This window comes from Phaethon lepturus, unplaced genomic scaffold (assembly GCF_000687285.1).
Source record: "Phaethon lepturus isolate BGI_N335 unplaced genomic scaffold, ASM68728v1 scaffold8660, whole genome shotgun sequence".
In the NCBI taxonomy this organism is placed as follows: Eukaryota; Metazoa; Chordata; class Aves; order Phaethontiformes; family Phaethontidae; genus Phaethon; species Phaethon lepturus.
This window is the reverse complement of record NW_010512560.1, coordinates 144,568-162,292: the sequence shown is the minus strand read 5'-3', so window position 1 is coordinate 162,292 and position 17,725 is coordinate 144,568. Positions and strand designations below refer to the sequence as shown.

Sequence of the window (17,725 nt, the reverse complement as noted above, 5' to 3'; positions counted from 1 at the left end):
GTTTCAAGTCTTTGGTGGCATCTGGGAGGCGGGGGGGGAGCACAGTCCTGCCTTGCCTTTGGGGAGAAAGATAAATAGAAAGCAAAACAAAACTTGTTGTGAAAACTACAGTCATATCAGGAAGAGAAAAAGACCTGCAGGATAACCACAGGGCAAACATGATTAAAACATAAGAGATTTGACACTGTTGCTTTTCGGTCAAGCAGCTTCCTGCTACTGTGAAAGGCACAGATAAAGACAAAAAACAAGCATCCAAGGAAATAACAAAAAGTCAAGGGATACAAACATGAAAATTCATCTCTTCTCTTAAAGTAGAGGAAGGAAGAGAAATGCAAGAGAAAAATTTAAAACAACACTAGAAAAATCAAATCAAATTGAAATTAAAAAGAAGTGGACCATTTAACATAAAAGCTAACTGTTCTCATACTTTATGGCAATTTTAATGTTACTTCTCAGATACCTTCTACTACACACAGAGCCCACCTCATCCCGCCCATTACAGAACCAATAAACATGAAGAATAACTCATCCTCCTGTGGTTGTGAGTGTCTCTTCAAAAGACTAACCATAGTCCTAATGTTGAAATCTGCCTCACCACTGCAGTAACACTCACGGGATCATGCAGAAGTTGCAAACAAGATTACATCAACAGGCTTTTTAAATAACCTTAAAACCACCCAGTCAGATATTTTCACGCTGTATTATACGCTGCTTCTCTTTCATAATAACCTGGAGACAGGTAGGACACTGCAAACAATGCAAACCTCAATAGTACTATTAAACACATTAACTAATTTCTTCCTCGGGAAAAAGGGAAAAAAAAAAAGACAAGACATCAGCAAGTAACAAGCTGCTTAGATTTGTCGTATAGAGATGTCTCACTAGCTCAGAATCTTTAATTTTCCTGACACACAGTCTCTTTAAAGTTGCTTAGCTATGCAGCTGTTTCTGATCGTTGTACCTTATCTGCCCTTGCTGTTACAAAACACACCCTTTAAAACAGTAAGTTAAGAAAAATGGGAAATAATCAAGCTTTTAGGAAATTCTTTGTGTACTGGTCAGTTTATTTGTTACTGTCTGAGTTCAAGGTTCTATGAGCTTCCTTTAGGAGGGGTGGAATGCAAGAAAATTTGGGAGAAGATAAACAATGCATTTTAAAAGCTTTGGTGAAATAAAAAAATTCCTTTGTATTAAACTTTCAAGTAGTTTAGACCTGACACATGCCTTTCAAAACTCTTGCTGTGCTATTTCATAAAGTGCAAAATCAGATCACATTTACAAGAATATCACATTCCTCAGGAATTACATCCTGGCCAGTGATGGTGGCTGTTAACTTCTCTGTACCTCATCTTTGCTGCCAGTTCTCATCATCAGTAGGGAATTCACTGCACAAGTGCAACCACAAATGCTGAATGTGACTCAAACACAGCGCGGACACAATCCTTAGTACTTCCAAACAGAAGCAGTATTTAGCTCATCATTTTTTAGACAGAGTTAAGAAGCCCTGCACACATCACACTCCCAACCCCAAACAAGTCAATCCCTCACATCCCTGAATAAAGGCCCAAAAATCACAATGGAGAGTGAAATAAACCCGTTTTAATGAGCAAAAGCCACACTTCAGAGTTCTCAAGCACAAGATTTCACCATAAATTTCACCTGCCAACAGAGACAATGAAGTAACATGCACAATTGAAATCTGATTGCTTATAGACTGTAATATAACAGCTATACACTGTGTGCTAAGCCTCAGGATCCAATTATCTAAAGTAAAAACAGCTTACATGATGGATAAATTGGAAACTCAAGGATCAAAATCACCCATTAATTCAGTAGTATCTACTCTATGTCGCAGCATAAAATCATTACTATTCCACTTTATGTGTAAGCAGTAGTGTTTATCACGGAGTAGTGGGCATATTTAATACTTCTCTGCAGCACAGACCCAGGAAACCAATATGCCCTTTGCAATTAGTGCAGTGAGAAAGGAAGACCAGTTTCAATTCTGTGAGGTGACTATGCCCTCAATTTCAAAGACAAATAAATCTTCAAATTAGGAACACAAGCACTTAAATGGCTATTTAGAGAAAGATCACATCTGAAACCCTTTGACTGTCACATGTTGCTCATCTCTCAAACCCTTATAGACAAAGTGCTCCTCAAGTGACTCTTGACTCTGAAAAGAAACCATCACTAAAGTCCTTGGTAAAAACCCTTACTATTAGCGAAAATTGAGAGAAAGAGACGAAAATTAGTGAATAAGAGAAACTGCAAAGTAAGGCTGCAGCTTGTCTCACAAAAAGGAAAGGCAATGTTTATGAGTTTCAGGAGCTATCCACATATGCTTTCATGTCCAGGAAGCCTGAGCTCTAGGAAATGTTAAAAAACTAAATTATTAGCCTCACTTGCAAAGAGAAAGTGTCCAAAATCCATTACCTGGGGACAAAGATGGAGTTGTGAAGGAAGTTCTCGAAGACTTTCCGGTACTCTGCTTCCTCCTTCTCAGCTTGCTTTTCTGCCTCTGTCTTGGGACAAGCACAACAAGGTCCTTTTTCTCCCCCACAGCCCTCTGGCTTGGTGGGTTCAGTAGCTTCTTCTGTATCAATGGTCCCATCAGCATATCTTCGAATTGGGACTTTATCTTAATTAAAAAAAAAAAAAAAAAAGCGGCTTGTTTCTTTTCTCTCCAGATTATGAATACAGCAACAATCCATGTTTACCCATCCCCTTCTCCTCACTGTTTTTCACAAAAGAGTTGTGAAACAGGGCATAGGCTTCAGCTCTTGTAAATAAAGTGCACTGAAGTAAGAGTCGCAGGCGCTTCAACACAACCACGTTTATTTTCCTACCTTTGGAGCAGTAATTGTGTCTGTAAAGGTAACTGTCCTGAGGTTGCTGCTGCCATCGTACGATATAGTATGAGAGGTTGCCATTGGGAAGAGAGGGAGGATTCCATTTCACAATCAGTTGGGATGAGGAGTTGGATGCTGAAATAACATCCAAGGGAATGGATGGCACTGGAGGGGAAAAAAGAAGAAAAAAGAATAGGAAAGCATTTAAATCTAGAGCATTCTACAATGTATTTCAATGCAAGCTTTCGAAGTGAATCCCAATCCATTTCTATATTGCAAGAAGAAACACCATCCTATTTCAAAGAAGAGATTTCCTACTTAAGCCCCACTAACAACAGTTATTAAGGGTTCAACCGCAACCACCTACAGTCCCCATCTGAAGCTGCACTTAAATTTACCTTCACCAATGGAACAAAGTCTGAAATCCTAGCTCCAAAACACTCCCATAGTTTGCAATGAAAATAATGTCTGAAGAACTACAGAGTTTTAATTCAAATCTTAATGCTGCTTCCATAATTACTGAAGCTTTCCAGCATTATGCACATTGTCTGCACATAAATTCAATTTCTGTATTAACAGCAGAACTTGCATAATAATATAATAAGCATACCTGCAGCATTATCAATCTCTTACCCAAGAGCCCAAGATCTCACCTGCAGCGTTGGTTCGTATATATACGATTTCACTTTTTGCTCCATGAATATGATGATTTTCCATCATTGTGAGGGTAACAGCCTTGACATAAATGGCATATTGAGTCCAAGGTTTCAATCCCTGCAGTAGAATTCCAGGATTGTTCTCTTTGTTGGGTGGCAGGTCAACATCGACCATGTTCCAGCTATTGGAGCCACACGCATCTTGCCCATCATACTCTGTCACGTTTTTGAATGGTCTGAAATAAAAGAAAAAAATAGTACAAAATATTTATTTTATCCTAAAAATGATCATGTAAGAGTGCCTCACTTCAATGTTGCTCAATGAAACAAATAAAGCTTACTGGTTTTCCATAGCAGAATAAAACAGAATAGAATTGGTATTTATTTCCAAGCACTACAAAATTCAGAGTTGAGCTTCGGCTGCAGGTCTTACCTTCAGTCACTAGCAATAAGGCAAGGTTCTCCAAGAAAACACTAAATTTTTTTTTTTTTTAAATCCAGACCTGACAGTGAAATGCTTCAGATATATTTAGACTTTAGCTAAGCATATATGTAATGCAGCAACTCAGAACAGTTGTTGGTAGTGGCTGAGCTTTTTACCATGAAGAACCTAAGCTTCTGTGACTGGCCTTGACCAGTCCAACAGGCTTTTTTCACCCCTTTTATTTCCACACAATACAAACACACTTATATAGTCATATAGTTCTACTTTTCATAGGTTGCAACACTGACACAAGAGCATATAGAGTACTATTCTTGTTATTCATTACTATAGACTCTTCAGGACTAAATTTATTGCATCATAGGACACTGTGACAGTGATGCTGGATATTAACAGTTTGTGCTTCTGTGTCTCACAGCCTTGCTCCGTACATCATCACCAGCATTCTGAATCTCCCTGTCATACTTCCAAGCTACTTGTAGAGTTATTGGTGTGTTCATTTGCATTTTTTACTATTTTAAATCTGAGACACAACAAGGATGTGCAGTGGCAGAGACACCTCCCAAGAAATTAGGTTCTCTCCAGCAACTGCCCCACTCCTTGATTACCAAGAGATATTAATGCAGAAAACTATCAAAGCCAGATAATCTAAATAACCCCAAACCCTGAGCAGACAAGTCAGCAAGGTGACAGGGCAAACTCCTGACCTGTGATGTTCTCTAGTCAATACTATGACTAGAGAAGGAAAAGATCTCGGCAAACATGACATGACTTACGAAAAACTCCAAATTAGACCTCTGAGAACATCCAAGCCATCCATCTTTTTTTTTTGTTTTTTTTTTTAAATTTGAAACTTCATGATGGATTTGGAATCCATTTGGAGGTTTCAATCAAAACAATCCTCTTTTTACATAGGGCTTGTGCTCCACCATGAAAAGAATCTGAACAAAAGCAGGACTTGAGGATGAAATACATAAACTGGATGAGATATGTAAACTGCATGAAATAGGAACTACCCAAAGGACTTTGCTGACTAACTTGGCTCGCTAGTAAACCAAAAATCAGAATAGAATTGTCTATGATCTCTTGGACTGTCCCAATTAGTCTCTGACGACATCTACTTACGCTTCTTTGTAGTAAACAGTGAAGCTAATGAGATCTCTATAATCTGGAGGGCGATACCGTTCCCATGTTAGTTTAATCCGATTCTTGAGCGTAGTGTTGGAAACAAAATGCAAAATGTGGCTTTCACCTGCAATACAAAAAGACAAGACATGACAAGAGTTAGCACCACATCGTCTGTTACTTTTTGCTGTTTCTTAGGTATCCGTTTTAGCTCACTGGCCTTTCCAGTAGTGCCTGTGATACCACAGTATACCAACAGCCTTTGTCTGTGTAGAGCTTCCTATTTCATCCTACTACATTTGAGTGCTCAAGAGTAAGCAGTGATCTTGGCAATCATTTTAGAGTATGTTGGAGCTACTTGTTATGATTTTTTCTGAAGCAGATTTTCTTTTAATGCATCATCAGAAAGCTCTTTAAAACTACTTCAGACTCTCCCTGAGCGAGGAATGGAAGTCCTGTTTATTCACCGGACTGGTTTAGAAGCACTAAATTCATCATCCAACTCCAATGCACGTGGTAAAGCAGTAACCGGCCTCTGCGTTCTCGCCTTCCAGGACAACTTTCGACAATTTGTTTTTCTGAGGAATGGACAACATGGAAAGGACAGAGTATTTTACATTCCTATTCATGAGAGGCTGGACCAAGAACTCCAAAACTCAGTTCATATACTGCACAACCATTTGATGGCAGCAGCTTCCAGCTACTCTTCTGAACAGAGCTGGATGGAAGCCGGCAGCTTTGAAATGAATGGCTTCCCACTACCAACTCACTGAGCTTTCCAATCCAAAACAAAATAACATTTTAAAAACTTAATTCTTGGGTGAAGAAATTGTGTTCTGTCAACTGTGAGTTAAGTTTCTAATGTTCCATCGAAGCCTCTGAAAATAAAGAGGTTTTCACCCTCATGTACACTGGCACTATTAGTGCTATCTTTTCAAAGGCAGTTTAGCTTTTGTTGATTCTTTTCCCCTTCTCAGAGTCAGAAAGCTTTCTGTAATGGTTTTTAAAAAAAACAGGCAGCGGCTGGCACTAGCCTCAGTGGTAGTAAGGTCTGGCTGTGTGTCTGTAACTCCTCCAGGACTGCAAGCCTTTGCTCTATTGAATGTGCAAAGAATGGAGTGTGCTCACAACAAGGATCTATGCCATCTGCATTTATGCATCATGCCTAAAGAGACATTCAGCAGAGTATGTGTCCTAGTTTTGTAAACACCATCCAGAACAAGGGGACTTGACTTATACACAAGATCCATTTTAATCTACTCAGCTCCAAGAACACCACAAATAGACCAAAGAAAAATGCATTGTCAATTCTAAGAGTTTGAGTATGAGGTAAAATTTGTAAGCATTCTGTCATCTTGATTCCTAGATGAGAGATTGCTTTTAAATGTGTTGGTTACACCTGGGGACCTGATATGCTTGAAGCCAAACTGAAGAGGACTGAAGCCTGAAGCCAAAAAGAGGACTTTCCAATAACTTTGACCATTACAGAATCCAAAATTACATGCAGAGGCACTGAAGTTTAGGAATACTGTAGAACACTAAAAAGTGTTCTCAATTCAAAAGCAAATAATTTGAAAATAAAGCACAGAAAACTGAGTTTACAACATGCATTTGTAGCAACAAGGTACAATATTCGGCAGGAACAGAAAAGAAGCTTGAACACAACAGAAACAGTTTGTTCCGGTGCCTATGGAATTGTTATTCAGCTGACTCCTTAATATCAAGAAAGAGTAGATATCCAAGAGAGGAAAATACCTACAATGATGTACATTTGCAAAGGAAACAGAGAAACTGCTCCTCGTTGGATATACCAAACCAATAGATTTTATTTCTCATTTCCCAGGTATGTTCCTATTGTTATGTGATGCTACTGTCACAAAAAAGGGTATTTGGAAAGCAGTCATCTTCATCAAATGGTTTTTACAGATGAGATAGCGACTATGTAACCACATAATTTTCCAGGCATGCGAACATACTTTCACAACTATACTTTAAAAACTGAACAGCTAGAACAACTGAAAGCCTACTGTAATTTCTAAACTCTAAATATTGTAATGGTCAGCAATGTGGCAGTGTGTTGGCATTTTTTTTTTTTGTGACACTGTCCTATGCAGTTTGCTTCGAGAATTATTTTCTGTTTGTTTACTTACAAGAGGCTCTCTCCCCATTGTTCCTTGGATTTATGTCTCCTTTGCTCTGTCGTCCCTTGGTTCCTGAAACTTCCTCCATACGGTAAATCTCAGAAACACACAGTTTAGGATTAAAGGCAAAGTACATTTTCCCCTCCTTGATTGTCAAGTTGTGATGGTTCCAGTCCCATAGCTGCTGAAGATTGTGGTTGTCAAGAACATAGAAGGAATAATTCCTACAAGGATATTTTTGAAGGAAAAGTATTAGTGCAATTAATTCATAGCCAATTCCAACCAAGAATATCTTAATATAAGAAAACTTTAAAACACTAGGTTTCCTCTTATTACTTTAAATTAGTGTTCCACAGAGTAAATGATTGTCTTCTCTCCCACAGAGCAAGATTTCCCTGAACGCTCACGCTTTGGTCAGAGGGCAGGGAAATGACTAACACAGGATTCCAAGGCTGACACCACACCATGTAAAGCCCACTGCAACATGTGTTTTAGTAATTGTATAGAAGCTCTTATGAGGAATATAAATTCATGTCCTCTGAACAGCAGGTCTCTACACTGGATTTTCCATTTTGTGGCAACGGGGAAGCAATAACGCTACATACCTTATGGGAGGAAACGCATGGTGCAGTTCTGACAATAAAATACAATCGTGAACACAGCTGTCTTGCTTACGTTTACAAAAGCAACTGTAAGAGTTTGCATAGTGAGGTTTCCTTGCTTCTCTGTCTTAGTTTACCTCTTGGCCCAATAAAGATTTCCTACACTGTGCCAAGTACAGTTGCGCCTATACATCAAAACCTGACAGTAAACAGTTGCACTGACTGCACAGCACAGGATCCACACTTCAAAGCAGAGAACTAACAGCACAGGCAGCGGCATGTGCTGAGCCCATTCCCTAAGCACAGCAGTGGAACAACACGAACATCCTTTATTTCCACAGATATTAAATACACAGTTGTGTGTGTAAATCCTATTATATATTAAAAAGAAATTTCCCGTGCCACTTGATTGTGCTGAATTGGGGGAAATAAAAAAAAAACCAACACATGCAGCAGAAGCAAGATCATAGGCTCTACATCAGCAGCAAGACAATACCCACAAAGACACATTTTGGGATACAAGGGACAGGAATGCACAACTGGGAAATGAGTTCAAGGTCTGCGTAGCTGATGGACCTAAACCAAACCAACCCACCATGGCAGCATTTATTATACTTCTGTGGAAAGTCCCACCAACCTTAACTATATCAACACAAAATACATTAGTAACACAATGAAGCCTTGCAACCTCTGCAAGCCATTTGCATTAGCAAGCCCACGTCAACGTAGTTAAACTAGGCTTTCTACAAGTCCTCTTCACTACAGTCAGAGCTTCTGCAGGGTAACACAGCAGACAAACCAGGAGGCTCGTAAGAAGCTAACATACTACTTTATGGTTTTCCTTCAACTACTTCATTTGAAATTAATTTCTCCCTCACCCAACCGGAAGTGAAAACCATGCATCGTGGTTGCAACCTGCGCAGACCACAGTTGTGGTTTCTTGTAACATACCAAAATGCTGAGTGTATTGTCAGAGCAATGTGGAAGAGAAGCAATTTCTCCTATTTCCAACTAGTTTTCCCTAGTTATCCAGGACTTGATTGCTAATGAAGTCAATATATCTGGTACCACTTCAGAGGGATGCCAAGAAGAATGTGCTCAGTTGACAAGGGAGCACATACATGTTAGTTATTTAAATGCATCTTGCCAGGAGAGAACAAGGATGCTAAACTGCATGTGGGATTTGACAGACATCACCAAAACCTGTATTTATCTCAGACACCTGTTACAGATTACTAAAATCCCTGCAGCTCCCTGTGCACCGCTGAAAAGATGACACTCCACCATAATTAACCACGTGATTAAGTGATGGCTACTAAGCTTTTCAGGAAAGACCCAAAAAGCTGTACTCAGATTGAACAGAATAAACAGAGGTATAGCACCGCGACTACAGAAACGATCTTAAATATTTAGTAACAGCCTAGCCTGTCTCCTGCTCACAACTGTGGCAATTATGCTTTAGACACTACAGATAATTATTGTATTAAAGCAATGTGGCTAAACTTTCAAGAGGGTGAACGAGGCAAATCAAGCACACACTGGTGGCTTTACACAACTGCACAGCAACTGGGCCAGAGTTGGGAGTTACTGTGGCTCACCCAAAGCCGTCTGCACGAGTTTGAGCAGCCACCTGAGGCAAGGCAAACAGGTCCTAAGGGTTCATATATACACTGAAAATATAAATCAGCGGAAGTTATTCTAGCACCGTTCAAAGCACTGGAGAAACCACATTTGGAGGGCTATATACGGTTTCAGTCAGAGCAGAGATGCAGTGCTGCATGGCTTGAAAGGTGGAGCAGAGGGCAACCAGAGTGCACGTAGGGCTTAGGTTATAAATAAAGATTATATCAGACTTTGGCTCTAACAGCTGTGCAAAAAAATCAGGACACCAAGGAAGATAGAATGGAAAGAATAAAAGATTCACTGTAGGAAAACAAAGCACTGCCTGGAGACAGTAACTAAGGGTATGACTGGAGATTATGGCCTGAAGGACAGGCTAAAGCTCTGAACAGAAGTAGGAGGCACATCTGGTCCCAGGCTTGCCATAAAAAGCCTCAAGGCAACCTGCATAAAGCCATGAACACCCACAGGAGAGAATTCCCACAACATGATGTGTATCCCCAACTGCAGTGCACACACAGCCACTTAATTATTGACTACATACATTAAAAACCTGCTTCACACTGTATCTGCATGCAATGCTACATCTGTGCACTTTCACCCGTCGTAAAGCTGTGAGGCAGAACATGAGATCCAACCAAAAGGAGGTTGGGGTAATGAAAACATCTCAACAAGGTTTCCATCACCCTTTATCCCCCTCCATATTGTACAGGACACAGAAAGGGGTAATTGCCTGGTAAGTACACTGTTATTAAGAGAGCAATGCATAATCCATAAAGGCAAGTGACTTGGACCAAAAAGGGAATGAGAACTGGCAGGGGACTGTGAATGACAGCGGGGGATGAGCTGGCTACAGAAGACCAGACAGCAAGAGGTTTATGGCAGACTGACTACCCTGGGACAAGACGAGCAACCCTGCAGGATTTACAGAATAGAAGACGTTCATCTCTCGGTGCTACAATGACAAGACCAGATAACTGGGACATCAACCACTAAGAGGCAGGAGAAAAGGAAAACCCTTATTGCTTTACGTATGCAAAACATGCCACATGTTGGCTAGAAACCATCTATTAACATGGTGTATGTTCTACACCTGTATCAAAGTGTGACCCTGATCCCTGATGAGGGCCTGACAACAACCGAGTCAAACACATATAGCACACCACGACAACAAAGAACAATACAGAGGACAATACTGACAAAAACGCTCCATTTGATGGTCTTTCTTTGAATGGGTTCATTCTTCAGCATTTCTCTACAAGCCTGAAACTTTATCAAATTACCAAAACATTGCTAATGTTTTAATAATGCTGGTATATTCTTTTGCTTGTGTTTGCCCACCAGCAGTTCAAACAGAACCACTGAGGTGATTAACAGAATATCTGTCTCTAATAGATACTTACACACACCTTGCTAACATAAATTGTAATCAACTTAGAAACAGTTGATTTTGGCCAAGGATTGCATCTCCACAGGCAAATTCGTGGGGAGGAAACTAGGGGCTTTTACACTAACCCATGGATTTGGAAGCAAAGCATTTTAGTAAAGTTCAGTGTTTTCTTGTCCAGTTCGAAAAGGTAACCTGACGAGCTTCTTAAACCCGCACACAAGCCCAGCCTCACACCTCAGTGTACAAGCTCCCCAACTCACTTTTTGAAACTTCACTTACACACGGATGGCTGAGAAACAGTGTCTTTACAGAATCCCCTTAAACAAAAACAAAGCCGAGGAGCATTCCCCCATGGGAGCCTGCCACTGCAGACATGCTCACCACCCGTGTTTACCACCAGCCCGGAGGGCGTTATTCATTCCTAAAACACTCTCATACGCATGGTGACTTCTTTGTTGAAATGCTGTGGCTATTACAAGCCTTGCTGCTATCGTGCTGACTGTCTGAATGCACCATCATCTGACAATAATGATCCCAGGAAAACAAATGTAAAGTCTTCAGCGAGGAGCCGTATGACAGGTAGAGATCCTGTTCACCCCTTCCGACATGCCTGACAGCTACCGATGCCTCCGCTTCAAAATGATGTAGAGAACGGGGTGGGGGTTCGCTTTTGTAGAGACTGTCCCCAGTTTGCTGCAGGAGTTGAAACACAACATCAGCAGCTGGTTGGTGCCACAACAGCAACTATTCCTCAGTCATCATCTCCTCACTTGCTCCTGAAGACCACAAATTGCTCATTTTCCAGGTACCTAACATGGAGATGCTTTGAGAAGTGCTGTCCATGTGCCATCCATCAACACAGCAGCTGCAGTCGATGACAGCAACGGACAGGCAGCACTCCGGCAGAGGACAGAGGGCCCTGGCAGAGGGAACGCTCAACTAGGCATCAAAATCCTGCAGCAGACACAGAGACCTCTCCAGCACATCTCCATTTCAGTTTCCCCATTTGCAAAAACAGTTTTCTTTTCTTGCCATGGCAGCACGTTCACTACAGACGTGGTGTTCAAAAGAAGCAATGAATACTCTGAAAACAAAGTCAATTCCATCTAAACTTTCCATTTTCTGTGACAACCAAGCCAGGTACCAGCAACTGAATAAGGAAGAAAGAAATACTGAAGTACTGTTTTGTTAGTCCGGTTCAATAAGAAAAAACGGACGGTGGTGGTGGGGTCAGTTGTGTAATGAACAACTATCATAAGGGTTCTTAAGTTAAGCTCCCTCTCGCCCCCCAAGGCAACGCTGGCATAAACGGCTATCGTTCCAGTAGCCCAGTACTTCCCAGGTTAAGGCCCCACTCCCCGTTGTTCATAACTCTGCCGAAGTAATTGTTCAAGCTCAGTTCTTCCTTGACAGGTGCCTACTTCCATCTAAGTATTTTTGGAAATGTCATTTAGACTGTGGTAATGCCTAAATTATGCTAGGCGTTTTCCAAGCAAAGAGACTGCCCCTGACCCCAAGTATGCAACTGCTGTGATTTCCTAGCATGGGTGAATTTTAGCACAAGTACCTCTTAGCTATATAGATCTGTTTTACCTCTCCCACTCAGCCCCATTTTCCTCTTCAAAGCTGCACCTATTCACTTCTCTATTTGGGAATCTGATTTAACAACCTGCCATTTTCCTTCGTATCAGCTCTGCTTGCTTACATACAAGGTACCATAAACATAATTACTACTTGAAACACAAAGTTAAACTCAAATTTGAAGAGAGCAAGGTAGAGAAGGGGAGAGAAGAAAAGACAAATCGATAATTGGAGTATCTGTGAGAGCACACCACATCATAAGTGGGCTGAATGAGCCTTGTGCTCAGCAAAGTGACAAGCCTCTAGGATTTGCAATTAGAAACATGCTTTTCCGCAGAGCCAGTGTTCCTACTGAAAAAGACAGTGTGCTTTCAAGTGTGGGATGAAGAGCTGCCCTTTAACTTGCTCTGTCAGATGGTGGAATTTTAAGAATTTAAGGCTGACCAAAGACTAGCCTGAGAGAAAGAGGGAGGTTGTGAAGAATCCCTCATGCAGTAACTTTATCCTGTCGGGGCAGATAAATCAGACACAAGCAACCTTTCCCATGACCCTCCTACCACCTTTTCTTATATGATTTCCCAAAATTATTTGTTACTGAGGGAGACTTATTTCTCCCAGAGAACACTGGTTTAAACTTGAGATGACTACATGATTCAGAAGGAGAAAGAGCAAGGCCATTTGCTGAAGGACCATCACCACACCTCAGCACTGCGAGTTCTGCAGAGATAAAAACTTTTTTCTCGACTATCTCTTACCATCATAGGAAAAGTGGAGTTATACAGAGCAAAAAGGATCACTCATTGTGTAATTATAGAAGCAATATAACCCACAGCAAACATTTCAAGGGATCAGCTTCACTTTTCCTGCTCCATGGGTCATTCATTTAATGTTAGCATTGCAAGGAGTTGCAAACAATTGCAGCTTGCAATCTATTTCATACTAGCTGGGTCACTTCTAGTTGCATTCCCCAGGCTTCCTTTCAGCTGACATTCTCCATAAAACTCTGCTAAAAGCCAACAGTAAAGAATTGCAAGGAAATCCAACCGTTTCTGAAGACGCTCTTTTCTCAAATAGAGCAAAAAGAACAAAGACACTTTATCAATGTAAAGAATCTTCCTAGAAAAACCTAAGTGAAAAGAAGCAAAGTTACCATAAAAATACGTTCAATATACTCAATTTAATATGCTGATTTAGATAGCAATCCAAATGAGTGATGACTGTGCAATGGTGTTCATTAGGAGAAAAATGCTGCGTATTAGTGGAAGACACAGTTCTATAAATGGTACGTGATTTTTTATTAGGAGACCTATTCTCTGCCACTTTCTATTGAAGTGAAATTGCATCTACAAGTATCTGAACACTTACCCATCCACCTGTTCCTCTCCCAGAATATACCGCAGGTTCTTCAAGAAAGACAGGGAGACTAATGCATGGGAATGACGAATCTTCACATACCCTGTTACTGTTTCAATCAGACCCATAAAATTCTCCAGTTCTGAGGCGATGTTATCTATGGTAAGAAAAATGTAATTTTATTATTGCAGAATTCATAGCTTTAACTGCTGTATCTGCTTAATGCAGTATTAGCTCAGGAAAAGAAAATGTTTGTATTTGTTGCTTTTGAAAACAAGAGACACTGGTATTCCTCCGCCAGTAACAGTTGCCTGTGTGGGCAGATGGTTGAAGGGCAAAATAAAGCCACAGAGCAACAGTGGAAAACCAGTCTTCCTTTTCCATGCTGGTATACCTACTTTTTCCATGGACACTGCACTCTGAAGCCAGAACCAAATGCTGAGCCAGCATTCTGGCAGGGATGAAAAGACCCTTGTGTAAATGTACGCATCCATGAGACTGGAATTGCTCTTCAGCTACAGAGCAAAGCTCACGCAGAAAGCTCCATTAGAAAACAAAGAATGAGACTGAAGATGAAGAGGTGGAGGTATGCTATTAGTCTTCTCTGGGGCATAAAGCATTGCTTTCAGTGGCCTAAAAAAGCTTTGGCTACAAAACTGAGAACTCTTGATGAAAGGGCAAAGAGAAAACCATAAGGATGGCCTCATGCCATGCAGCGTGTTCCATATAGCTTGCTAAAGCTTATTTTCTATAATAAATTATTAAAACAACTGCAGAGCAAACTCTTCTCTTCAATACTGCCACCTCCCTAGGAACTGTACCATCCCTGCCTAGGTCTGCAACACCCCATCCTTCACAAGGCTCAAGCTTTGCTGTCCTTCCCTCCAGCAATCCCTAGCCCATGCCCATTGCCTGGTGTCATTATCCTGCAAACTTACACTGCAGTTATGAGGGGAAGTTTTCAAGCACTCAGGATGCGAGAAGCTGCTACGGGGTATGTTTGCTGCCATAAACAAACCGAAGTCCTAACAGATGGCTGGGAAGCCCTACTACCGAGTCTCAGTGGTTGGCTCCCATACCAAATAAGCTGGGAGGATGCAGAGGCTCTTCAGCACTCTAAGATAATACTTAAAAAAATAAAAAAACCCTCACTTGCCCCAGGTAACTGGAACATCTCCCAGAAGGGAAGATTGTACCTGTAGCAGTGGGACCACGACTTAAATAATCCAAATGCTGCTGTTTCTAAGCCCTGAAGTTTTCATTCAGCAGGAGGAAGGAAATCAAGTATCTCTCAATCTTTCAAGCTTATTCATGAAACCAAAAGGGACCTTCCATAGGGAGCTACATTTCCAATAAAAACTAACAGTGATTTTTACTGTGCTTTTAAGAGCTCATCAACTGTCAACACTTCCCTGGCTGATGAATCACTGCTCTGACAAATTTCATCCAGAGCTTGTTCAAGACATGCAACAAAGGTGGCCAGCTCACTAATGATGACCATCCAGAGGCACAGTGCTAGGCTTTATATGAGCTCTCAGCACTCTGGATTCCATGTTTTAGCAAGACACCACACCTTGCCTTAATAAGTGAGGATATGCAATCTTACAGTGCCAAGCCTTACTTGCAGACAAGTTATTTACCTAGCTACATGCAAGGATTTTTGACTTTTCCACCTTCTTGGGCCTTTATTATTCCTTTGGGACTACTGTTCATCTCACTGCCTAATCCTGGTTCCCTGTCCTGCCAATAAAGCTAACAAAAATACCAGCTTTCACTGCCTTCTAACTTGGTAGCTGAATAGCTATTCCATCCACATGTTGGAGAATGGGTGCCACAGTGGGCCAAATCAAACAGCAGCACTGCTATGGGACTGGTAAGCAAACAGTTTGCTGAGTTTTTAAATGTCCTTATCGTTATGCTGACAGACAAAAGGAAAAATATTAAAAGCAGCTTTATCAGAGGTTCATAAAGAGAGGGCAACCACTTACTTCCACGACGGATGTTAATCAGCAGATTTCCCTTGAGAATTGTGCATCCCTGCAACATTTGTGCTGACGTGACAGAGTCAATGGTCTTTGTTTTCCCATCCTCACAAATTTTGGGGCAAGGCCCCTCACAAGGACTGCAGAACATGCTGTTAGGAAAGAAAGGGAGACTGAAAACAAGCAACGATACACAACTCAGAATCTGAAGACAAATCCTTCAAGCTAGAGAGCTGCAGCTAACTTGGCACACTTGCCCGCTGGACTCCAGAGAGGCTGGACTATTGTACCTCCCACTCACAGCAACACGAGAGTGAATGAATGGACCCATACCTGCTGTCTGCCAGCTTCTGAAAGGCTTTGTGGTCCTTCCAAAGTCGAAGGCACTTCAGGTAAAACCCAGTGCCCTTGCATTTGTGCATTTACTCTAACTTAATTATACCAAGAAAGACCACCCTTCTTATTTATGCCGACAGCCTCGGAGTACTGTGAAGTTTCACGCTAATCCAGGCCCAACCTGCAAAAACAGGCCAGCCAGGAACTGGAAATAGGAAAATACTGTTCAAGTTCTTATGAAGTTGCCTGTCTCCATGCCCTTAGACTAACATTTGAAGCTCAGGACCAGGGAATTCCATGCTCCCGGCCATTTTAACTCAGGAAAGACAACTGTGGGAGCATACAGTCATGAATGACATGGAGAAAGGGAGCAGGGAATTAGTCACTACTTCTTATAGCTTAAGAGGTACTAAAGCACCAACTTTGAGCAAACAGAAGGATGCATCTTGATGCAAGGAAAAAGTAATTTGCAACAGGAACTGGGAGAGACAGGCCAGAAGTCTAAGCGGGTTCAAAATGCATTACACAGATGGAAAGGGAACAAGTCCACCAGTGACTATAAAACACCAAGACAGACACAGCCCCGAACTCAGAGAAATCCGATTGCCAGAAGCTGGGAGGAAACACTGAAGCATAGGCTCACCTCTCCTCCTTCTTGCGCTCACAAGCATTCCTAAGTGGTTTTTAGTGGCCAAACTCAAGGAACAAGAACTCAGGCCAGCCTGGCCTTTGGCTACAGCAGCTTTTTAAAGGCTCCATGTTATACTGTCTGTATATTCATCTCAAAATTGAACTTCATGTGTGCACAAAACATGCCTTCTGATCACTTCTCCTGGTAAATGTCTTTCCCAATTCAAGGTCATTTTTATTTTTGCATTTATTCCAGCACTTTCCTTCATATTTAATTATTACTTACTCCATCTTATCACTTTAGAGGGGAGAAATGAAAAAGATAACAACAAATCCAGCCTGTAAGACAAAGGCTTCTTAAGACAACACTGATGCACATGGACTTACCATTTATCCTTTTTAAAAGAAATGGAACCCACTTTCTTCTGAGGCTTAAAGAAACACGTAAATTGATAATAACAGCTTTTCATGCATAAACGATAAAAGAAAGAAGCTTCCTTTTCTTAGTAGTAAGCTCCTATTTCAACAGCCTGCACTGTAACATGCCACAAACTGCTAAAAGCCGCAGACACAAGCAAGAGGCATTCAACAAAACGTACAGAGAATGCTGGAAATCCTTTCCATTTGCAACTATTTTTTTAACACCATCTCTGGGGAGCAAAACATTCACTAGCCTTGAGTTACAGCTCCTTTCAATCTTTGCAGCAGAGCACAACACAGAGATAAGATAGGATGGCCATGCACTTCAGTGTAAGTGGTTCAAACAGCTGGTACTACAAGCTCAAGTAGATAACAAAAGAAACATTTCTCAGGTGAGTATCTGGATTCGAGCAAAGGCAGTGTTAAGTTGGTTACATCCAAATGCCAACCAGAGACTGTCTTATTATTTGATTGAAGACAGGCATGCAGACACACAACTGGTACAGGTATCATCACAACCACCTTTCCAAAAAACTCAACATCCTACAACGACATCTTTTTAGCATAGTACTGAAGCACTACAAAATTTTAGCAC

At 41.1% G+C, this 17,725-nt stretch overlaps 1 protein-coding gene across 1 annotated transcript in view; it reads right to left on the bottom strand.

The window, feature by feature from the left end:
• The window catches only part of IGF1R (insulin-like growth factor 1 receptor), a gene marked incomplete at its 5' end in the record, with an annotated part of 156,793 nt that overhangs the window by 25,991 nt on the left and 113,077 nt on the right, over positions 1-17,725 (bottom strand). Inside the window, 7 exons of the mRNA XM_010287414.1 lie at positions 2,437-2,641; positions 2,850-3,017; positions 3,506-3,744; positions 5,076-5,202; positions 7,226-7,440; positions 13,775-13,919; positions 15,751-15,896. Coding sequence (XP_010285716.1) covers positions 2,437-2,641; positions 2,850-3,017; positions 3,506-3,744; positions 5,076-5,202; positions 7,226-7,440; positions 13,775-13,919; positions 15,751-15,896 — 1,245 coding nt within the window. The remainder of the gene's footprint in view (positions 1-2,436; positions 2,642-2,849; positions 3,018-3,505; positions 3,745-5,075; positions 5,203-7,225; positions 7,441-13,774; positions 13,920-15,750; positions 15,897-17,725) is intronic.